Source organism: Callospermophilus lateralis, chromosome 16 (genome assembly GCF_048772815.1).
Source record: "Callospermophilus lateralis isolate mCalLat2 chromosome 16, mCalLat2.hap1, whole genome shotgun sequence".
In the NCBI taxonomy this organism is placed as follows: Eukaryota; Metazoa; Chordata; class Mammalia; order Rodentia; family Sciuridae; genus Callospermophilus; species Callospermophilus lateralis.
Window position 1 is genome coordinate 17,470,282 of NC_135320.1, and position 26,593 is coordinate 17,496,874.

A 26,593-nucleotide genomic window follows, 5' to 3' on the forward strand; every position below is an offset into this window, starting at 1 on the left:
AATATCTCTAATGAACTTAGATGCAAAAATTCTCAATAAAATCCTGGCGAATCAAATACAAAAGCATATCAAAAAAATTGTGCACCATGATCAAGTAGGATTCATCCCTGGGATGCAAGGCTGGTTCAATATACGGAAATCAATAAATGTTATTCACCACATCAATAGACTTAAAGATAAGAACCATATGATCATCTCGATAGATGCAGAAAAAGCATTCGACAAAGTATAGCATCCCTTTATGTTCAAAACACTAGAAAAACTAGGGATAACAGGAACTTACCTCAACATTGTAAAAGCTATATAAGCTAAGCCTCAGGCTAGCATCATTCTAAATGGAGAAAAACTGAAGACATTCCCTCTAAAATCTGGAACAAGACAAGGATGCCCTCTCTCACCACTTCTATTCAATTTAGTTCTTGAAATACTAACCAGAGCAATTAGACAGACAAAAGAAATTAAAGGCATAAAAATAGGAAAAGAAGAACTTAAATTATCGCTATTTGCGGATGACATGATAATATACTTAACAGACCCAAAAGGGTCTACAAAGAAACTGCTAGAGTTAATAAATGAATTCAGCAAAGTGGCAGGATATAAAATCAACACGCAAAAATCAAAGGCATTCCTGTATATCAGCAACAAAACTTCTGAAATGGAAATTCACAATATCCTCAAAAAAAATAAAATACCTGGGAATCAACCTAACAAAAGATGTGAAAGATTTATACAATGAAAACTACAGAACCCTAAAGAGAGAGATAGAAGAAGATCTTAGAAGATGGAAAAATGTACCCTGTTCATGGATAGGCAGAACTAACATCATCAAAATGGCGATATTACCCAAAGTTCTCTACAGGTTTAATGCGATGCCAATCAAAATCCCAACGGCATTTCTTGTAGAAATAGATAAAGCAATCATGAAATTCATATGGAATAACAAAAGACCCAGAATAGCAAAAGCAATTCTAAGCAGGAAGTGTGAATCTGGAGGTATAGCGATACCAGAGTTCAAACTGTACTACAAAGCAATAGTAACAAAAACAGCATGGTACTGGTACCAAAACAGGCAGGTGGATCAATGGCACAGAATAGAGGACACAGAAACCAATCCACAAAATTACAACTTTCTTATATTTGAGAAAGGGGCTAAAAACATGCAATGGAGGAAGGATAGCATCTTCAACAAATGGTGCTGGGAAAATTGGAAATCCATATGCAACAAAATGAAACTGAATCCCTTTCTCTTGCCATGCACAAAAGTTAACTCAAAATGGATCAAGGAGCTAGATATCAAATCAGAGACCCTGCACCTGATAGAAGAAAAAGTTGGCTCTGATCTACATATTGTGGGGTCAGGCTCCAAATTCCTTAATAGGACGCCCATAGCCCAAGAGTTAATAACAAGAATAAACAAATGGGACTTACTTAAACTAAAAAGTTTTTTCTCAGCAAGAGAAACAATAAGAGAAGTAAATAGGGAGCCTACATCCTGGGAACAAATCTTTACTCCTCACACTTCAGATAGAGGCCTAATTTCCAGAATATACAACAATAAGATAACAAATAACCCAATCAACAAATGGGCCAAGGACCTGAACAGACACTTCTCAGAAGAGGACACACAGTCAATCAATAAGTACATGAAAAAATGCTCACCATCTCTAGCAGTCAGAGAAATGCAAATCAAAACCACCCTAAGATACCATCTCACTCCAGTAAAATTGGCAGCCATTAGGAAGTCAAACAACAATAAGTGCTGGTGAGGATGTGGGGAAAAGGGTACACTTGTACATTGCTGGTGGGACTGCAAATTGGTGCGGCCAATATGGAAAGCAGTATGGAGATTCCTGGGAAAGCTGGGAATGGAATCACCATTTGACCCAGCTATCGCCCTCCTCGGACTATTCCCTGAGGACCTTAAAAGAGCATACTATAGGGATACTGCCGCATCAATGATCATAGCAGCACAATTCACAATAGCTAGACTGTGGAACCTACCTAGATGCCCCTCAATAGATGAATGGATAAAAAAATGTGGCATCTATACACAATGGAGTATTATGCAGCACTAAAAAATGACAAAATCATGGAATTTGCAGGGAAATGGATGGCATTAGAACAGATTATGCTAAGTGAAGCTAGCCAATCCTTAAAAAACAAATGCCAAATGTCTTCTTTGATTTAAGGAGAGCACCTAAGAACTGAGCAGGGGGAAAGAGCATGAGGAAAAGACTAATATTAAACTGAGATGAGTGATGGGAGGGAAAGGGAGAGAGAAGGGAAATTGCGTGGAAACGGAAGGAAACCCTCATCATTATACGAAATCACATATATGAGGTTGTGAGGGGAAAGGGGGGGGAGAGAAGGGAGAGAACTGAACAACAACAGATGAGGTAGAGAGGGAAGATGGGAGGGGAGGGGAGGGGGTATAGTAGGGGATAGGAAAGGCAGCAGAATACAACAGTCACTAATATGGCATTATGTAAACATTGTGAATGTGTAACTGATGTGATTCTGCAATTTGTATTTGGGGTAAAAATGGAAGTGCATAACTCACTTGAATCAAATGTATGAAAGATGAAAAAAATAAAATAAAAGGAAAAAAAGGAGATAGCCAAAATAAAGAAATAAATAAAAAAAAATAAAGTCTACTATCTTAAAAAGTTATAGTAAGGTAATCTGTGCATTGTTTGTAACAGACAAATCTGGCAATAAATCTAAATGCCTATTACTTAGAGACTGATTAAATAAGATGAACTCATTTTTAAAAAAGAAAAGAAAAGATCAAAGTCATGTCTCATTTCAAAACTTAATGTAAAGCTGCAGTGATCCAGACAGTGTGGTACTGGAATCAGGAAAACCATATAGACCAGTATAGTGTCCAGAAATAAACCCATGTGTGTATAGTCAGATAAATTTTCCAAAAGGGCCAAGAATTCAATGGGGAAAGAACAGTCTTTTCAACACACTGAAAAATCAGACAGCTACATGCAAAAGAATTGGACCTTCGTCTTACACAAATATAAAAATAACTTAAAAGTGAATCACAGACCGACATGTAAAAGCTAAAACCACAAAAATATTAGAGAAAGCATGGGATAAATCTTTGTAAGCTGAATTTTGTTAATGGATTCTTTGACACAAAACCAAAAACACAAGGAACCAAAACAAACAAACAAACGAACAAATTGGACTTGATCAAAATCCTAAGTAAGAAGCAAGGAATCACATAAAAGGGAGAAAATGCTTGTAAATCATACGTCTGATCAAGGACTTATATTCAGAATATTCAGATGATACCCTGTGGTTCAACTTACAATTTTTTGACTTAATGAAGGTATGAAGAAATATGCACTCAATAGAAACCATACTTTTAGTTTTGACTTGTAATCTTTTCCAGAATATCAATATGCAGCACAATTGTCTATCATGATACTGAGCAGTGGCAGGGATTCATCATTCCGCCAAATCACAAATCCGCAATCAACTGATAAAGTACAATGGACTATGTAGCTATGATGTTTTAAGTTAGGTATATTAAGTGCATTTTTAACTTGTACTACATTTATCAAGATGTAGGTATCATAAATTGAGGGGGCATCTGCATAAAGAACCTTATAACTTAAATAACAACAAGGCAACCCAATAAAATATGAGTCAAGGACTTGCTGGTAAGTGGATGGAATGGGAGACTATCATTCTAAGTAAAATAAGCCAGACCCAAAAAGTCAAAAGGTCAATTGTTTTCTCTGATATACAGAAACTAATACAAAATAAGGGAGTAAAAAAAAGAGAAAGAAAGGGGAAAAAGTGGGGGAATAGAAGATCAATGAACCAGATGTAGGGGCTTGAGGGGGGTATGGAGGAGGGACAGGATAAGGGAAGAACAGTGGAATGAATATAACCTAACTTTCCTATGGGTTAGGACTTCCTATTTTTTTTTTTTTTTTTAGTTGTTGATAGACCTCTTATTTATTTATATGCAGTGCTGGGAATTGAACCCAGTGCCTCACACATGCCAGGCAAGTGCTCTACCACTGAGCCACAGCTCCAGCCCCCTAACTTTCCTATGTACATATATGAATAAGCCACAGTGAATCTCACCATCATGTACATCCACAAGACACTAACTGAAAAAAAAATAATAGCAGAAAGACTAGTAGAGCAGAGGGAAGGGGGATGTTATGTATAACTAAAAACAATCAATAAAAATATGTATAGAAAGCAAAATATTTACCTGTGTGTGTGTGTGTGTGTGTGTGTACACGTACATACATACACATCAAGGATTCAATGGCTACTCCTCCAAAGAAGATATAAAGTGGCCAATGAGCTTAAGAGAAGACCTTTGAGATCATTAGCCATCAGGAAATACAAATAGAAACCTTGATAAGCTACCACTATATATCCACTAAAATGACTGGAATCAAAAAGCCAAATAATAAACCTTAGTAAAGAGGCAGAAAAATCAGAAACCTCATACATTGTTGGTGGAAATCTATAATTTTATAGCTATTATAATTTTAATAATAAAATTATTTTAATAAATTGTTATTATCTTACATCATAGTTTTAACTACAATTTTTATATTTTATAATCATGTAGCCACTTTGGAAAATAGTCTAGCAGTTCCACAAAGGTTAAATGAAAAATTACTACATGACTAAACAATTACACTCCTAGTTATCTACCCAAGCAAGAGAAATAAAAACTTTACATCCACACACTAACTTCTACAGCAAGTATCACTAGTCTTATTATTCATAATAACCAAAAAGTAGAAACAATCCAAACATCCATAAACTGATGAGTTCAAAATAAAATGTAGTCTTATTCATACAATGGAATATTACTCAACCATAAAAAGGAATGAAGTACTGATAAATGCTGCAACATGAACCTTGAACATATGGTGAGTAAAAGAAGCAAGATACAAAAAGTACAAATATATGACCCCATTTATGTGAGATTATGTGAGAGAGACATGAAGTGGTTGTTTCAAGCTGGGTAAATGGGTGGATAGAGAGGTGACAGCTAAAGGACATGGGAATTATTTCAGAAAATGTTCTAATATTGACTGTGTTGATAATCATGCACAGTTGTGAATGAATCAGACATTTTGAATAGATGAACTGTAAAATATGTAAATTGTACAGTAAGATACCTGCACACATGTGCTCACCTTATCATGACAAAGATAAGCCTGCAAAACACTGAGAAAATGTTATTTTCAATAAAGGGTGCTAGTTCAACTAAATAGCCATATAAGGAAAAGAGTAGATTTTTTACTTCTACTTTATACCTTACCCAAAAATCAATTCCAGATAGACGGCCTTCTAAATGTTAAGAGGTAAAATAATAAAGCCTCTATAAATTAACATAAAAAGGTAGCTTCATGAACTTAAGTAGACATATGTCCTATGTCTTCTTAACCAAGACATAGGACATATGTCTTAGGGAAAGATTAATAAATTGAGCCACATTAAAATTTAGAGCTTTTGGGCTGGGGTTGTAGCTCAGTGGTAGAGCACTTTGCTAGCACATGTGAGGCACTGGGTTAGATCCTCACCACCACGTAAAAATAAATAAAGGTATTGTATTCATTTACAACTAAAAAAAATATTTTAAAAACTTTAGAGTTTCTTTTCATCCAAACACCATTAGAGAGTAACATAGCTGATGCAGAATGAGACAATACAGTTGTAAGGAATATATGAAAAAATAAGTCATACTCTGAATACAGAATTCCCATTAACATGCAAAAATAAATAAATAAAGACTTGAATAGGTACTTCTCCAAGAAAAGATGATGTCCCAATAAAAAGGCATTCAACTAAACTATTCAGCATGAAAACATAAACTAAAACCTTAGACTACATAAGATTTAAAGAATGACAAAAACAAAAGTTGATGAGGATTTGAAATAACAGGCGTTAAGAGTGTAAAGTGGAATAAAAACTTACTTCAAGAGTTCATAATTCTTCTCATTTAGCCTCACAGCATTCTCTCTCCAAAATTTCTCAGATTTGTGCACAGGACTCCATTCCAACCTTCCAGATTTAAGTTCTGAACTATATTCATCAAATGAGCTATAAAATTTTTTAATGAATATTGTGTATAATAAGAATTTGAGTTATTCCAAAATTAAGCATAATCAAATGTCTTCACTGGTGATTTAAAATTATGAAGACTGACAATATATAGTAACAAACTATCACTAAATAAAGTTTAAACAGATTTAATAGTCTTTAATGAATTCTATGAAATTTTATTCAAAATACTAAGATCAAAATTTTATCAAAGTACTTACTCCTGAAAACTTGAATACCGCATGAAATATTTAAATGAGCATTTGTTTTCAAAATCCTTAACCCAATAAGTACATGAATATGTATTAGGAAAAAAAACTGTTTAATCTATCAGAATTTCTACTGTGACACTTGAAATACTGATGTTTGCCAGACTACTAGGCATAATAATGTGAACATATGTAAAAGCAGAGTACTTTAACATAAAATAGCATACCCTAATACCTTTAGACTATATCATAAACTATGATAATTTATACATCATAAAAATAAAATCACAAATATCTGTACAATATTTTACAATGTGACTACCAATAATGTAGAGGTAATTTATTAAATGAAATAATCCATTATAGATTAATTAAAAACATCTATAAGTATAACAAACTGCAGTGCACTTTAATTCAGAAACCACTCACTCTGTGTACAGTAACTTGGTTATTCAAAACATCATAATCTGATATTTTTTAACATAGTCAGCTAGTAGACAATGTCAGGACATGCTGAGATTTTCTTTCAAGTAAAAACTTAAAAGAGATGTAGCCATTAAACATTGACTGGTAATTCAGTGAAAGCATAATAAGTAAGATGATTGGAGTATCCTGTTCAAATAAAGTAGTTACTTAATTTTATGTAGGGCCAGTTGGTATAAAAAGTGATAGTATTTTTAACATTCATATCCTACACCTTATAACAACAAAAATAGAGATAAGCCAACCGTACACATCACTCTCATTCACTGTTTATAAATAAAAATGGTAATCTCAACTGAGAAGAGGTAACCCACAGCTCTAACCAACTGTTACCATGTAAAAATGATATTTCAAGAGAAGACAGCATATCTTAGGGAATGCTCTTGATTTTCATACTTGGCAATCAATTCAGATGCTGAAAAAGTTATGCAACTCAGCATATGTACCTGTAGCCCCAACCCCCCAGGAGACTGAGGCAGGAGGGATCCCTGGAGCCCAGGAGTTCACAGCCAGCCTGGGCAACACAGTAAGAACCCCCACTCCCTGCCAAAAACAAAATAAAACAAAAAGCTATGCAAAATCAAACAAAGCCCAACAGATCTAGTATATGAGAATTTTTTAAAGTAATAATATGAACACACCTAAGGTCCTGGACACTTTCACCAAGTTTTTCTAAAAGAAATTTGATGTCTTCGCTGATATCTTCATCATCATACTTCTGCTGTTCCAGGTTCTCCAACTGTTTCAGAACTTTGCACTGAATCATAGCCAAAGCATATTCCTGACGAGTTTCTCTTTCAGTTGACTTTTCTAAAAAGTTCTGAGTTAGAAAAAGAGATAATAAAAAACTTTATAATTTTGTCACATGATGTTCCCAGATTTCTTCATTTCCTTTTATATCCTCTAACTTTCCTTCTGTTCTCAGATATAACCATCACTTTTAAGTCAATGACTTCATCGTGATATCCTCCTTCATGAGTGCCTCTCCCTTATTAGAACTCTACCTTTGATTACTTACATACTGTTATAGTTTGAATCTGAAATGTCTCTCAAACTCCCAGGTGTTAAAAGCTTAGTCCCCAGCCCATCGTGTTACTGGGAGGTAGTAAGAACTTTACAGATGGAGCCCCTAATGGAGGAAGGAGGAAGTTAGGTCACTGGAAGCATACCTTTGAAGGGGATATTGAGACCTTGGCTCCTCCATCTCTCTCCCTTTGCTTTCTGGCCACATATGAGGTGTGTAGCTTCCTTCACCACATGCTCCCCACTATGATGTGCCCTTCTGCTGCAGACCCAAAGGCAAAGGGGCCAAGAAGCCATAAAACTGAAACCATGAGCCACAATAAGCCTTTCCTTCTTATGGGCTGATTATCTGAGGTATTATGTCACTGTGATGAACGTTGACTAACACACATACTTCTGGCTTACTAAACATATTTATTGACCCAGACAAGCTTCACAACACTAAATACACTGAAAACAAAATCCACCACAATCATTTCTCACAGCCCTGCTCCTGAGTACAATACAGTGAACTTCATTTGTTGCCCAGTTAGAACACTAAGGATGCTAAGAAGAAGAGTGCTCCTGTGATTATCTCTCTAGTTTCCAGTCAGTTACATATTTTCCCCCTTAGAAATCTATGCACAAAGAACAGTAATTTTAAAATTCTCTTGCTTGAACAATTATCAGAAAGTTTTTATGGTATTCAAACAGTTCCCTTTCTTCTGCACTTGTCTATTTTTAAGACAACTTACAAAGGGCTAGAGTTGTGGCTCAGTGGTAGATCACCTGCCTGGCATGTATGAGGCCTGGGTTCAATTCTCAGCACCATAGATAAATAAATAAAGTAAAAAGATCAACTGACAACTAAAAATACATTTTTTAAAAAAACAGTATTTCTGAAAATAGCAAAGGAATCAACAAATTAATAAAGACAAACCGTTCATTGAATTCACCTAGGAACAAGTACAAACATGGTATTTTAACTAAGCTGGTAAAAAAGATCTAAGAAATTCCCCCACCAAAAAAAAACACCCTCATATAATAGCAATTCTAAATAAAGTATACTTGAAATTTGAAATTTCTTTTTGTAAGCAAGTTATAACCCTAGCAGTTATGCTAAATACAGAAAGAGACTGAGCTTAGCATGTGGAAACCAAAGAGATCAATACCCATTGTTCTCCCCTTTATGTTTCCTCCAGATTTCAAATGCCTTGAAAGTAATGGCTCATCCTTCTTTATGACTTGCTCAGTATCTGGCTCAGAATTGATATTCAAAGAAAAATTTGTGAACCTAATATTGCTCCTCAATGGTTGTATATATAACATCACAAACCACTTGCAATCTTTGTTTATTATAAATACATAATGAGAACAGTAGCAATACTATAACTCAATCTGCTTTTAGAATTACTTCAAAACTAAAACCCAAACTTCCACTCAAGAAAGACAAAGAACCTAGCTGATAAATCTCTCTCTTGTAAGAAACAACTATAAAACCTAATCACACTGAAAAAGCAACTACAAAAAGGAAAAGCAAACAGAGGCAGACAGACTTTGAAGTTCACACTTACTTGGAGTAAGGAAGTCAGGGAGCAATACAAACATCTGCCACTGAAGTTTATTTTGAGGCCAAGTACAATCTGTGCATTGGGCACAAGAGCAGTCTGAGAACCTGCAGTAAAGCCAAAAAATAGTCTTTCTGGCCTAGACAGAAAGTGAAGCTGGAAAGCATACATGCTGACTTCCAGAAGATTAAAAGCTAGAAAGGAGATTCAAATTCCATCTAATCACATATGACCAACCCCTTAAACCTGCATGCACAGGAAAGACTCAGAGCAGCTCAGCTAAAGACAAAATGTTTGGACTGCAACCAGAGCTGCCAGCCAAGAAACAAAGTTTCCTGTTCAAAGTCAATCAAGAAAACCACCCACCAAAATAAAGCAAGCAAATTTTACTAGACAAAAACAGAAGACTGTAGAATCTCCAGACATAGCATTTCAGGATACAATCTAAAATTACTTGACACACAAACAAACCATTATACTTAAGAATCAAACAGAGATGAAATAGGAAAGAAAAAGTGAACTAGAAAATATATAATCAAAATTATCCAAGGAGGGGCTGGGGTCACAGCTCAGTGGTAGAGTGCTTGCCTAGCATGAGTGAGGCCCTGCGTTTGATCCTCAACACCACATAAAAATGAATACATAAAATAATGGTACTGTATCAATCTACAACTAAAATTTTTTTTAATTATCCAGGAGAAGAACAGAAAAAGAAAATATTTTTAAGAAATAAATAGAGGCTCAGAAGCTCATTAGTTATATCAAATGGCCCAATATACGTACAACTAGAATACCTAAAGGAGAGGAGAAAGAGAATGGGGCTGAAATTTTATTTGAAGAAATACAGCTGAATTTCCCACATTCAATGAAAGAGAAATTTTCAGATGTTTAATGGACACCAAGCCCAGAAGATGCACATCACTGTCACACTAAGAAAAGTTTGTTGAAGGATTTTTTTGTTGTTGATTACAAGAGTAAATATAGAATTCTGGGTTGATATTTCAGAGATAAGATAAAACTAAAGGACAGACACCAAAGCAACCTCAATAAGTGCCTGAAAACTATGAGAGCTGACAATGTTTCACTCACTAAACATAGGAGTCCTTCATTCTTTTGGTCAATCTAATTTGGAACTGTTATTTTAAGTCACAAAACTTGCCATCCATATGTATACGATGGCCATCGTCACCTTAGGTACATGTGTGGCTGCACATACAGTACAATGCTACATTATGTACAACCAGAGAATGAAAAGTTGTGCTGCAATGAATCAAAACGCAATCTGCTGTCATATGTACCAAATTATATAAATAGATAAATTTATTTTAAAAAGAATTCAATTAACCCAAGAGAAGACAAAAATTGAAAAGAGAAATCAAAAAACAAAGGAGCAAACAGAAAAGAGTAAAATGGCAGATCTAACCCAACCACACCAACAATCACTTTAAATGCTAGTGAAGTAAACACTCAGGTTAGCAGGCAGAGATTATTAGAACACATTCAAGACTCAACTATATATTGTCTAAAAGAGACAAACTTTAAATATGAAATCAAAGATAGGGTGAAACTAAAAAGATGGAAAAAGATATACCATTCAAACTATAAGCATAAGAACTCGCTTATCACATAATTTCAAATAAAGTATATATTGAGAAAAGAGCTTTATCAGTGATAAAAGAGAACATTTCACAATGACACAAGGGGACCATTTATTAGGGAAACACAATGTGCATAATGTAATAATAGAGCTTGAAAATTCATGAAGCACAAACTAACAAAACTAAGGGAGAATAAACAAATCTAAAATAAAAGCTAGAGATGTGAACAGCTCTCTAAGCAACAGATAGAACAACTAAACAAAAAAAATCAGTGCACAGAATAATAACTATCAACCACCCTGACCTAATTGACATTTACAGAACACTATTCCCACCTTCAAAATATGCATTCTTTTAAAATGAGCATAGTACATTCACCATGATACATTATGAGTCAGAAAACAATTCTCAACTTTCCAAGGGTTAAAAACTTACAGAATAGTTCTTTAGCCATCATGGAATTCAATTAAAGACCTGTAAATGTCTACTTTCTATTTGGAAAGATAACAATGTGCTTCTACAAAATCCACAGGTCAAAGAAGAAATTATCAATGACATTAACATTTGAACAAGCCTGTGTCCTTTACTAAACTGTGAAATCTTAGTCCACATCACCCGACTAGAAAACATAGATCATGTTTAATTCTTCCCTTAACCCCAGCTTCTACTATGACTACTCCTATGAACTACTCTCTCCCAAGACATCTATTATTTCCTTCCACAAATTCTTTTGAGATCTTAAACTGCATAGAACCCTAAATCTAATAACCTCTTCCTTTATGAAACTCTTCCTTTCCTTATTTCCTTTTCTGAGTTTTTACTTGTTCTTCTATTAAGTTTTCTGTTACCTTTTCCAGTTACTTTTCCTACTACCATCTCTTCTAACTTTAGAAGCATGAAAGTTTTTTGGTTCACATGGTCCCTTATTGATCTCCTACATGTCTGTTTAAACTCTATATGATATTATGGTAATAATATCATTAGTGGTTTCAACTATAACTTTAACACATTCAATATCTCAATAGGACAGTCTGTGTTATGGTATTCTCAATTCTCAAGATAATGGCACCTCAAAGATCAGTCATCTTTTATTCTCCCCTTTTCTTCAATCCTGTCAAATCAATCATTAAGCCTAATTTTTCCTTGAAAACAAGTTTTAATTTCATCTCTTTAATTTCATCTGATAAAGAATATAAAGGAGGAAATAATGTGTTATGAAAAGTACTTGAAACAAAATCTTCCAGAAACAACCTATAAAATCTGGAAGCAATATAGTTTTATAAGGTCCTAAAACTGAGTGGTACCTTCACCCAACAAAACAAAAAAGTGACCAGGCATAGTGGCACACACTTGTAATCCCAGTGGCTGGTAAACATAAGTCAGGAGGATCATGAGTTCAAAACTAGCCTCAGCAACATATGCTGTGAGCAACTCAGTAAAATCCTGTATCTAAATAAAATATAAACAAGGGTAAAGCACCCCAGGGTTCAATCTCTGATACCAAAAACAAAACGAAAAAGTGGCCAATCCAGCCTCATTTAGCCTATGGAAAATTTGTGGTGCAGCAAGATCTTGACTTCACTAAGTACAAGATGGAATCACATGACAATTCAGATCTTTCCATTACCAAAATTAAACTTCTAGCCATGAAATTACACATTTATCAACTGTAGTGATGACTAGTCTCAAGGTGAATGCTTTCATTAAAAAATTAAGAATGAATTTTAAAATATCTGAAAAATCCAAATACAAATTCTATATTACAAAAATTAATAGACATGCAATTATTCTATCAAATTCCTGTAAGTTTCTAAATGCTCACTCTCACTTTCTGTACTATCCACTGTGGGTTGTAAAGGATGCACTACACTGCTTACACAAGTGATAAAGATCCCACTTCATGCTCACTCTCACTTTCTATACTATCCACTGCAGGTTGTGAATGTTTCATTGCACCACACTGCAGTGGTAATGCAGGCCACATTTTAAGATTTAAAATGTTTCAGTCTTGCCAGGCATGGTATCACATGCCTGTAATCCCACAGGAGGATGAGGCAGGAGGATTGTGAGTCCAAAGCCATAGTGAGGCCTTAAGCAACTCAGCAAGATCCTGTCTCTTATTAAAAAAAAAAAAAAAAAAGGGCTGGGGATGTTGCTCAGTAGTTAAGTGCCCCTGGGTTCAATCCCCAGTGCCAAAACAAGTCTCAGTCTTGCTTCATTCACACATGTATCTAATAAGCAAGATGGAGATTTAATTAGCAAAGTCTATGCAGAATTTCTGAAATAGGGAATAAGGGATAGATTTGAGAATACAATTTTTACATGGCAATATAATTTCTATGCCAAAGTGAGAAAAATAGTCCCTATACACTCAAGCTAGAGCTAGCCTCTTTGAAACTATTAACTACTTGCACAGGAAAATGCACACATCTATGAATAAGTACGTGCAGATATGAATTAAGAGTTGTGATAAATACAGTTAATGAAAAGAAGATGGTAACTTGATGGTAATTCTTAAGACTTTCTGATAAAAATCAGAATTTTAAAACAAATATAATGTCCCATATCATTACACATATAATTCAGACTCTTGACTAAATATACTAAAAGGGGAAATAAAACTCAGAGCAGATGTAGAACTCTAGAACAAAGATAATCTCCAATGCCTGTCTCAGTCATAGCTCCAAAACCTTCTAACTTATTTTAGAAACTAAAGATTGACAAATCCATTTAACCAACAGCAATAACATTTGCAAAGACCTGGAGTTCCACACCTACCATGCATAAGTGAGACTGACATTTTCAAAAATAAAATTCATCCCTCAAATGGAAAAATAATAATAATTAGCAGCTGCTAGATTTGCTCAATTCACAAGGGCTCAACAAGCTTCCTAAAGTCTCCAGCATAAAAATTTCCTTCTCAGTTTCAGGATATGGGGGGAAAAAAATACATGACGACCATATTGAGAGAACCTCATCAGAAAATCTTTTTCTTTTTTTTTTTTTTTGGTATCAGGGATTGAACTCAGGGGCATTCGACCACTGAGACAGTCCTATTTTGTATTTTATTTAGAGAGAGGGTCTCACTGAGTTGCTTAGTGCTTCGCCATTGTTGAGGCTGGCTTTGAACTCGAAATCCTCCTGACTCAGCCTCCCAAGCTGCTGTGATTACAGGCATGCACCACTGTCCCTGGCTAGAGAAATCACTTTTAAAGGACACAGGGATTTGAAAATGATTTTTCAAAACATTTTCCCCAGTTTTTTTGATGGTCTAAATCATGTCCTTACAAATGGCTTAATTTTAGCTCAGTTGTATAGATCAAAGTTGTGGATATCTAAAAACATTCTTTTGAATTTGGGTCCTTCAGCATACTCACATAAATAACTGCATTAACCCAAGTTTAGCATTATTCAGCCCAAAAAACAAATATTTCTGCTAATGGACTGATCTATTTAAATAATCCAAAATCTTAAAAATTACAGATGATGGAAGCCCAGAAATTGTCAAAAAAAATTTCATGCATTATGGGTAAAAATTGAAACTACAAATATAGTTTACATAGAATTTTAAATCTTGCTTAGTATTTGTAAAATATCAATTCTGCCTCTTATAAATCAAACAAAAATAAAGCACTACATCTTCATCTGGGCTTAACATTAATAAGAATTCACCTTACATATAAGATTTAAAGAGGCAAACTTCTGGTGTTCTATGATTTTATAAAGAGAAGAGACAGAGGAAAGAGTATGTATCATGTACTCACTATTGCCAGGCATCTCACTATTACTTCACTGAATCCTTATCTTACCCAGACATGAAGTGGGTTAAGTATTACTACCCACCCTTCACCAATGAGGAAACCATTTCAGAATTCAAGCCACTCTCCCAACACTAAACAAGCAAGTGCTGAATTCAAATCTAGGTCTATCCACTCCAGGCAGACTCCAGTCTCACATTGTACTGTCACTTAGAAAGAAAATTAAGAAGGAACTATACTACTCCTCATATTTCAATACAAAAGAGACAACTAATCCAAAGAGTTTCCATATCAGGTCAAAAAAAAAAAAAACTAAGAATCTCAGTCTGGCTCTACACTTCTTGTGGCTTTTTGAGCTTTGCATACCATAAACATGGTGTATTCATCAAGTCATTCCATCAAGACAAAGATTTAAACAAAATACAAAGGTATTTTCAAACAAAAATATGACTAACATACAGAAAAGGATAAGTAAATACAAACTGAAAAATAATACAGTTTACTTCCATATTAATAATTACTAAGGAAACTGTTGATTTTTCTATCAAAAGAAGTGAAAAGTCATACAAAAAATAAGAACAATAATTCAAGATTATCTTTCTAGAATAATCTAATTGTAAGAACATTGAGTCAAAGGTAAGTATTTTTCCTAATGGTTTAACAATTACAAAATATATCTTATTTTTTGAAAAGAGCTTTTCAATAACAAGTTTATGAACAACTTTCAAATTAGAGAAAAACATTTATGGACTAACAGAAAAAAAAAGGGATTTTCTTCCTCTAGTCTTGCTTTCTGTGATATGTTTTTATGTGGATTATTATAGTGAATGTATTCTTTTTTCCTTTTCTTTATTTAATTTAATTTAATTAAATTATTTATTTATTGTGTGTGTGTGTGTGTGTGTGTGGTGGTGGTGGTGGTGGTGGTGGTGGTGTATGTGTATATGTTACTAAGGATTGAACCCAGGACCTCACATGTACTAGTCAAGGGCTTTGCCACTGATCTACATTCTCAGCCCTACACATATAAACTTAACATATAAACTGAAAAATAATACAATTCACTGCTAGAATAATCTAATTGCACTGAAAACTAGCTGCCAGAGGCTCTGAGGTACACTGATTTTCAATGCAGCAGCAGCTTCAAGCAACAGACAGTATGTTATAGAATTTTATCATCATAGTTTTAAATATGAGAACAAAACAACCAAATATTTTTTAAAAAGAAACTGAAATCAGTCAATAAAGAAATCAACATAAACATCAATAAATTCAATGCCATTACCCTATTCCTATAGAAAGTTTTTCTTTCAGCACTTTTGTTCAATCTCTTGTATAATCACACACATTTTTGGGGGGTCTATTATATGCCCAAGATTGATTTAGTACACATTTATTTTTTGAAGGACATTACCCTATTGGCATCATCAGTAAGGTCTAGTGACAAATTTAGGAGAGAGAATAGTACTCACACCAGAAACATGAAAAAAGGTGAAGCATGGAGAGGGAAAGCAAATGCCAAAGGCTCAGAGGACAACCCAGGAGCCCAACAACCTCACCTCCACTGACCATGGCAGATGCACTCACTACCAACTTGAGTGAACACACCATCTGCAGTCGCTAATGTAAACCATGATCCACCTAAATTATGACGGGGGCCGAGAATTCAAAGACTCTCCCTAGTCCTTCCTTCTGTTTTTCAGTGCCCACTACAAGTCATCTTGAATTGATGCCTTGTGTATTTAGGGAATAGAAATTATAAATAGCACATAAAATGTCAACAAGGCTCCACTGGAAAATTGAGGATAATTTATACTTTTTTCTTAATATTTCTCTTATCGTACAATTTTTTTAAACAAATGAAAGATCTAAACTAGCCCCATTTTTTTCCAAATGGTGGATGCTTCATTTAAACTAGAGGATTTTAGTAAAATATGGGCTCCTATGAATTTACTAGATTAATAAGGAGGAAAGACAAGAGAGAAACTCACAACATAAACTAACAGAATTGGAAGGAGCTTTAAATCTTCAGAAAATAAATATGTCGAGTTGAAAAGATGCAATACATGAATAAATTTATTTCACATGAATAAATTCTAAAAAATCAGTCTTGTTTCATGTAGAAAAGTATGCAATAAAATAGTAAAAGCAGAGCTGACAAAGAGGCTTATTTGGAGAGACTGGGCTTTGGTGAGTTCTTCCTCGTAAGAACTAGGCAGCACATTTTCCCCCTCTCAAGAGGAAACTTCATGTTTACTTTTTTAAATTCTGATACAGGCTCTTTTTAAGTTGTCCAGGTGACCTCAAACGTGCAATCCTCCTGCCTCAATCTTCCCAGGTATATAACACCTTTAATTCACAAAATTTTCTGAGTCACTTTTATGTGTCATACACATAAACACAGATAATAGAGACAACCAAGGTCTTAAGTTTGATGAAGACAACTGAGTAAATTAAATAATGTCTGTACAAAGCAGTGATTAAAAAACATACAAGAAAAAAATATATATATGTGTGTGTATGTGTGTGTGTATATATATACATATGTGTATGTGTATGTGTGTATATATATATATTTTTATATATATATATATATATATATATATATATTATATATATATATATATATATATATATATATATATATATATATATATATATATATATATAAAATCATTTGAAAAGTTGCAGAGTGAAATAAGGGGTTTTAGGAAATATTCTAGGCAAGGGCTCTGCCCTGATCTACATTCCCAGCCCTAGTAACCTTAACATATAAACTGAAAAATAATACAGTTCACTTCTAGAATATCTAATTGCACTGTTATCTCACTGAAAACTAGCTGCCAGAGACTCTGAGGTTACACTGATTCAAATTCTCCTCTCACATTACCTATGGTTTTCCTTTTCATAATCTCCCTCCACCCTTTTAATGGCACTCTTAAGGTTCCTGAGAAAATGTACCAAAAGTAGATGAAAAAAAATGAGTGCAGGGGAGATGGCAGAGTGGTTAAGAAAAAGATTTTGAAGCTGATAAATTACACTGAAGTTTCAATCTTATACTAACTGAGGAATCAACTTCTTAAGTCTTGGTTTCCTCATCTATAAAATAAAAATAATAATAGAACTTATTGGTTAATCATGAAGATTACATAAAGCAATGCATGAAAATGACTCATTAAATGTAACAATTATGATTCTCAGCGTCAAACACAAGGTTAGCATGATGGTTAACAGCATGAGTCACACTGCCTGAGTTTGAATCCCTGCTCTTAATTTCTTAGCTATTTTGGCAAATTATTTAACCTCTCATTGCCTAATGAGAGGCCATGCATGGAGTTCTTGGAATAATTAAATGCGTAATACATTTAAATAATTATGACAGTGCCTGACACAGATAAGCTCTCAATAAACATTAGTTGTTGTTAATAACTACAGACATCCAGAAAAGAGTTCCTACACATCAAATTTTAAAATTTACAAGGTGACAACAAGCTATTAATATGCAATTTTTAGAAAGAAAATAAATGGTCAATAAAATACTTAAAGATGTTTAGCTTCATTCAGTATTAACAGAATGCAATTTCAAAACAATGATTTCATTTTTGGTAAAAATCAAAAGAAAGACTATTAAATGCTAGTAAGAGAGTAGAAAATTCCCAATACATACTTGATATAAATATAAATTGGCACAGTTTTGAAAGACAGGTGATTTGGCATTATCTATAGTAAGTGTAAAACAGCATGTATCTTTGGCTCCCCTTCTGGAACTTCATTCAGAAGAATTATTCATCAAAGTTAGCATGCATACATGAAAGAAACTGAAAATACCCACAAGCCCATCAATAGAATACTTAACGCTTAGATACCAACACAGTGGAATATAGCCATTAAAAGAAAGAGTGAAGATCTATGTTTAGAGAAATAAAAATGTATTCTTTAAGAATTGGTAATAATAAAGCTAAACAAAATAGGAAAGACAGTGGAATGAATCTGACATAACTTTCCTATGCTCATATATGAATACATGACCAGTGTAACTCCACATCATGTACAACCACAAGAAAGGGAAGTTATACTCCATGTATGTATGTATGTCAAAATACTCTCTACTGTCATGTATATCTTAAAAAAACAAATTTAAAAAAAGATAAAGAACAATATTTATTATATGGTATCATTTTATTTTTAAATATGAAGGAAAACCACACACTTATTTATATATTTATCTCTGCATGCTCAGAAACATCTAAAAGGTGACTGCATTTGACAAATATGATATCTATACTATTTATATTTTTGTAACACGTGTATATTACTTTTTATTTTTGACTTGTTCATTACATATGAATAAATAATGATCAAAAGTACAGTTTCTGAAGCAAACAATAATAACAATACCAATAATAACACATACCAATAATAAAAATAATAATTTTTATGTTCTAGGGCTCTAATAAACACTAAATGAGTTAACAAGGGAAAGCCCTGGGAACAATGCATGACACAGTAAGCGCTACCTGAGATATGTCCACTATTATCACTCTCAGATAGCATTCTTTTTTTTTAATATTTATTTTTTAGTTGTAGTTGGATACAATATCTTTATTTTATTTACTTTTATTTGGTGCTGAGGATCAAATCCAAGGCCTTGTACATGCTAGGCGAGTGCTCTACCACTGAGCCACAACCCCAGCCCTCTCAGTCAGGTAGCATTCTTTTTTTTTTTTTTTTTTTAATTAATTTTTATTGTAGGTTGTTCAAAACATTACATAGTTCTTGATATATTATATTTCACACTTTGATTCAAGTGGGATATGAACTCCCATTTTTACCCCATATACAGATTGCAGAATCACATCAGTTGCACAACCATTGATTTACATATTGCCATTCTGGTGTCTGTTGTATTCTGCTGCCTTTCCTATCCTCTACTATCCCCCCTCCACCCTCCCCTCCCCTCTTCTCTCTCTACCCCCTCTACTGTAATTCATTTCTCCCCCCTTATATTTTTCCTCCTTTCCCCTCACTTCCTCTTGTATGTAATTTTGTATAACCCTGAGGGTCTCCTTCCATTTACATGCAATTTCCCTTCTCTCTCCCTTTCCCTCCCACCTCTCATCCCTGTTTAATGTTAATCTTCTTCTCATGCTCTTCGTCCCTACTCTGTTCTTAGTTACTCTCCTTATATCAAAGAAGACATTTGGCATTTGTTTTTGAGGGATTGGCTAGCTTCACTTAGCATAATCTGCTCTAATGCCATCCATTTCCCTCCAAATTCTATGATTTTGTCATTTCTTAATGCAGAGTAATACTCCATTGTGTATAAATGCCACTTTTTTTTTATCCATTCGTCTTTTGAAGGGCATCTAGGTTGGTTCCACAGTCTTAAGAGACATTACACCAAACAAGCCATCTGCCAAAATCCCATCTAAATCCTAAGGCAATCAACAAAATTATCCAGAGACAGTTGTTACAGTGAAGACATTGGCTCTGGGGACCCAATTAACAATACTTTATTTCTGTTTTACAAATGACTAGCTACCTAGAATAAAGATTCAAACTCAGCTCCTCTTTTGTTCTCAACTTCCTCATCTTTTCAAGGGAGGAAACTGACTTACAAAACTCAAAAATTCTTACATATTAATAAATACCTACAGTTTAAAATAATTATACACCTTTTTATTCTAATTTGTTATGTATGACAGCAAAATGCATTACAATTCATATTACACATAATAGAGCACAATTTTTCATATCTCTGGTTGTACACAAGGTAGAGTCACACCATCGTGTTGTCATACATGACATAAGAGTAATGATGCCCATCTCATTACACCTTCTTTCCTACCCCCATACTCCTGCTTTCCCTCCCTCCCCTTTGCTTTATATCTAGAGTTCGTCTAATCTACCCATGTTCCACACCCCCCACAACCCCTTTATGAATCTGCCTCCTTATATCAGAAAAAACATTCGGCTTTGGTTTTGGGGGACTGGCTAACTTCACTTAGCATTATATTCTCCAACTCCATCCATTTACCTGAAAATGCCATGATTTTATTCTCTTTTAATACTGAATAGTATTCCATTGTGCATAAATACCACATTTTTGTTATCCATTCATCTACTGAAGGGCATCTAGGTTAGTTCCACAGTTTAGCTATTGTGAATTGTACTCCTATAAACATTGATGTGGCTGTGTCCTTGTAGTATGCTGTTTTTAAGTCCTTTGGGTAAAGACCGAGGAGTAGGATAGCTGGGTCAAATGGTAGTTCCATTCCCAGTTTTCCAAGGAATCTCTATAATGCTTTCCATATTGGCTGTACCAATTTGCAGTCCCACTAGCAATGTATGAGTGTGCCTTTTTTCTCACATCCTTGCCAAGACTTACTGTTTTTTTGTATTCCTCATAGCTGCCATTCTGACTGGAGTGAGATGAAATCTTAGAGTAGTTTTGATTTGCATTTCTCTAATTGCTAGATATGTTGAACATTTTTTCATATATTTGTTGATTGACTTTATATCATCTACTGGGAAGTGCCTCTTCAGTTCCTTGATCCTTGTATTGATTGGATTATTTGTTTTTTTTGGTGTTAAGATTTTTCAGTTCTTTATACATCCTGGAGATTAGTGCTCTATCTGGTGTGCATGTGGTAAAAATTTGTTCCCATTCTGTAAGCTCTCAATTCTCTTCACTTAATTGTTTCTTTTGTGAGAAGCAGCTTTTGAGTTTACATCCATCCCATTTTTTGATTCTTGATTTTAATTCCTGCTCTATAGGAGTCTTATTAAAGGAAGTCAGATCCTAATCCGACGTGATGGAGATTAGGGCCTACTTTTTCTTCTATTTCGCGCAGGGTCTCCAATTTAATTCCTAGGTCCTTGATGTGTCCTTCTTTATCTCTTTTGATTAACTTTAGCTTGAAGTCTACTTTATTTGATATAAGGATAGAAACCCCTGCTTGCTTCCGCAGTCCATGTGAGTGGTATAATTTTTCCCATCCTTTCACCGTCAGTCTGTGGATGTCTTTTCCTATGAGATGAGTTTCTTGGAGGAAGCATATTGTTGGGTCTTTTTTTTTTAATCCAATCTGCTAATCTATGTCTTTTGATTGGTGAGTTTAGGCCATTAACATTCAGAGTTATTATTGAGACATGATTTGTATTCCCAGCCATTTTTGTTTATTTTTGGTATTTAATTTGACTTGGTTTCTCCTCAGATTAGATTTTCCTTTAGTGTAATACCTCCCTCTGCTGATTTTCATCATTGTTTTTTACTTCCTCTTCTTGGAATATTTTGCCAAAGATGTTCTATAGTGCAGGCTTTCGAGATGTAAATTCTTTTAACTTTTGTTTATCATGGAAGATTTTAATTTCATCATCAAATCTAAAGTTTAATTTTGCTGGATATGATTCTTGGTTTTCATCCATTTTCTTTCAGAGCTTGGTATATGTTGTTCCATGATCTCCCGGCTTTGAGGGTCTGGGTTGAAAAATCTGCTGAGATATGAATTGCTCTCCCCCTATATGTGAACTGATTCTTCTTCTCTAATGGCCTTTAAGATTCTCTCCTTATTCTCTATACCAGGCATTTTCATTGTAATGTGCGTTGGTGTAGATCTGTTGTAATTGTGTACAATTGGTGTCCTATAAGCCTCCTGTATTTGATTTTCCAATTCATTCTTCATGCTTGGGAAATTTTCTGATATATCTCATTGAAGAGATTATGCATTCCTTTGGTTTGTAACTATGAGCCTTCCTTTATCCCAATAACTCTTAGATTTGGTCTTTTGATGCTGTCCCATAATTCATGGATGGCTTGTCATAGTTTCTTACTATCTTTACTGTGTGGTCAACTTTATTTTCCAGATTGTATACTTTGTCTTCATTATCTGACATTGTATCTTCCAAATGATCTATCTAGTCTGTTGGTGATGCTTTCTATTGAGTTTTTTATTTGGTTTATTGTTTCTTTCATTTCAAGGATTTCTGATTTTTTTTTCAGAGTCTCTATCTCTTTCTTGAAGAAATCTTTTGTTACCTATATTTGCTCTCTCATCTCTTTGTTAGAATGATCAATTTTGCCTGTATTTGCTCATTTCGGTCATCCTTTAATTCACAGATTATTTTAATTATGAACTTCCCGAACTCCTCCTCTGATATTTCATCAACTTTGCTGTCCGTGGAGTGGATTCTATTATTGCAGTATCCTGGTTTGTTTGGGGCACTTTCCTCCCTTGTTTTTTCATGTTGTCATGTGTTTCTATGTGTCTTCCATTCTTGCAGTGTGGATCTGAGATATTACAGTTTCTACCATATAATCTTTTAGTATCTGTGCAGATTATCTGTACCTCACCTTAATGTTGGGCTTCCAGACTCTTGATGTATGCTGCTGCAACTAAAGGTGGTGGCAGCAATAGCGGAGGTAACTCCAAGACAGCAGTGGCGGTGCCCAAAATGGATGCAACATATTTCAGAGATGGGGCTGAAAGGGTGAGCCTTACACTGTCTTTGGGATGCCTGCTCCGAGATGCAGCTGCTTCTAGGCCCTGTCTGTTGTTGAAAGGTAGAGGCTACTGCATGGAGAAGGCTATGGAGATGTCTGCAGTGTCCCAAGATGGAAGTGGGTTAGGCCTGGGCTCCCAGGTGGGAGGTGAAGGTAGCGGTGGACTCGAACCTACCCTGGGCCTGGGTCCTGTGCAGGCTGGTGTAGGTGGTCCTGTGCCAGAGCCTGAATTGTGTCCTCAGGTGTCTGCCAGTGGCAGGATGGACCTGGGCCTATCCTGGGCCTGTGTCCCATGCAGGTGAGCAGAGGCAGATCTAGGTGGAGCCTGAGCTCTGGTGGGTGTCTGCCAGTGGCAGGATGGACCCAGGCCTACCCTGGGCCTGGGTCCCGCATAGGTCAGTGTAGGTGGATCTCTAATTATACATCTTTATAGTTGCCTTAGAAATATACTGCTAGTCAGTAGATCCAGAATCTAAAAATAAAAAAAAAATTTAAAAAAACAAAAAAAAAACCTCCATACTAAAATACGGGCCCCATGAGAGAAAACTCCTCAAATAGCAGTCTCATGGCAAGCAATAAAGAAAAGGGAGACTTTCTTCAACTGAATATAACCGAATTACCTTTCCTTACAAGTATTCTATGACTCACACATTTCATTGATTTAGATGGTTTCCTCCAACCTGCTCCACAGCCCCATGCCATAAAGACAAACCAATGATATCTTATTGTATGTTTATAAAACTACATGTAAAACACAGAGGGCAAGTAATTTTCCCATCTGCTAAAATTCATATATACTGCACAATAGAAAGTGCCTTTGTCTCTCTCACACACACACCACTACCACCACCAACAACAATAACAACAAGCACCAAAACTTACACGGAATGCTGCAAGAATGATCCTTGTGACTTTCTCCTTGACAGATTCTTGGAGGATGTCGGAGAGGACAGGAATGATATTGTAGCGCCGCAGGTGTTCACACATTTGAGGACTGAATGCCAGGAGCCATATTGAAAAAATCATTTGATATTGGAGTTGAAAGCCACACTTGTTACTCAAAACTCCCATTATGCTGAAAGGGATTTAGAAACAGGCATTTAGAAAACATTTAATATGATGAAACATCAAAAAAGAAATGAGTGATTATTCGTTTTGAACACTAATGGAAAAAGCCTCTCTGAATTGTGTCCTCAGTTTCTTTTCCACCAGCAACAGCACACAGCCAAATTGCTACTCAAAGTGGGCCATTTCCAGCACAGTTCCACTTAACCCTCTCTCCAAAAGTCATAGGACCTCAGGCAGCAGGAGCATTTGCTGCATTAGAAGCAACAAGAAAGGGAACCAAGACTTGTAATAAGAGGATGGTAAGAAGAATATGACAAGCAACAGAGAGCTAACATCAACAGAAAGTCATGACAAAACAAATGTACATCTTCAAGTCAAATTTCACATGAAGATTTTGCATCTGTGCAACCAAGAGAATAGATTTAATATACACAGAAAACTCAGAGAAAGGAGGGAATGACTCCAGAGGAAACCTGTGAGGAGTCTGAATTTTACACAGGCTATCACAGAATTTGGGGGTCAGAGAAAATCCTAGATGGATTATAGATAAATCTTCTACTTCACTGGAAAACTCCATGGAAATGAAAGAGATTTCCCCAGGGAAAAAAATATACAACAGAAGATAAATAAGCAAATTTCCCTGCGAAATGCCTATATTCAGACAATGAAAGGCAGAAATTATCAAATAAGACCATTAAAACTGACCACCAAGTTAAGGGGAGCTCAGACACACAGAATGTCCAGCAGAGTGACTCCTACTATAAGCTGTGGACCTCAGTTAACAGTAGTGTATCAATATTGATGCCTCAATAAGAACAAATATATCGTGCTAATTTAAGACATCAATAAAAGGAAACTTCAGTGCTGAAATGAAGGGGCACACATATGGAAACTTTCTACATGTGAATTTTTTTTTTTCTGTAAACCTAAAATTGCTCTATAAGTAAAAGCTGAACAATTTTCAAAATCTAATTTTGAAAATTAATCTTCTAATTAAATTATTAGAAGCTTATATTTGTGCCAATTCTCCATTTTTGTGATTTACATACAGTTCTAAACTTACCAAATTATTAATTTTCTCATATATGATTTACTGATGTCAGTATCTCAACTCCTGAGAAACCATGTAACTTTATACTATCAACACCTTAGAGACTGGTTTCCTTGTTCTCTGTTCCATTACTCAACTAAGCCTTCTATACTTGGCTTTGTGATGCTGTGGGGTGAGAACCTGGGAACCACATTTCTGCCATACCAGCTGGCTCCCTCTTAGCCTTGACCAAAAGGGAGTACTTGAGGCTGACTGCAAGGATGGAAGAAGGAGGAACTTTGCTGTGTTGGTTTTGTTTCTCTGGCAGCAGCTGAACTCAGTTTGCAGTTCTTCCAGTTCAGTAGAAAACACTTCATCAGACCAAACCAGACAGTGCGGGGGCCCTCTCCCCAGAGGCCTGAGTCTGTGAATGAGGCACTTTGTCAGAATTTAGATATGTCAGTATCAGAGGGGTGGCACCTCCTCCTCAAAGGTCCAAATTTTGGATGCATTTGCCCCTCCTTCAAGCATGTAAATTTTAGTGATCCTAACCTGTGACCATTGCTTCCCTCAGCTTTAGGGAAGTACTTGCTACCTCTCTAACACTTGAGTCATTTCTTCATTTAGTTTTTAGAACAAAGTAGATAGTAAATGTAGACTTACTTAATAATTCTTCATATCAAATTTTCTGACAGAATCAGTTTTGTTTTGGTTTTTTAATAATAAGAGGGGTTGACCCAGGGAGCCCACAAACAGTACACTATTACAGAAACCAAAGTAAAGCAGAAAGATTTCAAAAGAGGTAGTTGTCAACAATGATAATCTCTGCAGAAACATTTAGAAGAGTTCAAAATTTACACAATATATATGATTATGTTAAAAAGAAGTCTTCTATATCTAAATATTAGACACAAGAAATATCCTAATAAAGCAAAATAAAACTCCTGTTTTCCAGAATAAAGAAGGAACTGACTTCAGGATAACAACCCTGAATATAGTGAAGTAGCAAGAAGAACATGCCAAGAAAACCAAGAATATTAAGACCCAAGATATAACTAAATATACTGATTTAACAAGTATTTGCTAAGGAGCTATGTGAAGGTATAGAGCAAGGCACAAGGGATATAACAGGAAGCAAAAATGATGCTGTCTATGCTCTCAAATAGCTTACAGGTTACCATGGGTGAAAGGAGGATTCACTGAGGAAGGAACCAGAGAAGTGAATGTGGCATCCAACCCTGTGCCATCCCTTTAATTAAGAAGGCAAGTTAAATGTGACTG

The 26,593-nt window shown here is 35.1% G+C and overlaps 1 protein-coding gene across 2 annotated transcripts in view; it reads right to left on the bottom strand.

Annotated features, from left to right (window-relative positions):
* Atp6v1h (ATPase H+ transporting V1 subunit H) overlaps positions 1–26,593 on the bottom strand; it is a 124,614-nt gene that overhangs the window by 62,385 nt on the left and 35,636 nt on the right. For both annotated transcript variants that reach the window (XM_076835493.1, XM_076835492.1), the window contains 3 exons: positions 24,097–24,289; positions 7,427–7,605; positions 5,968–6,093 (listed from right to left, as the gene is read on the bottom strand). In XM_076835493.1, the coding sequence (XP_076691608.1) occupies positions 5,968–6,093; positions 7,427–7,605; positions 24,097–24,289 (498 nt within the window). The remainder of the gene's footprint in view (positions 1–5,967; positions 6,094–7,426; positions 7,606–24,096; positions 24,290–26,593) is intronic.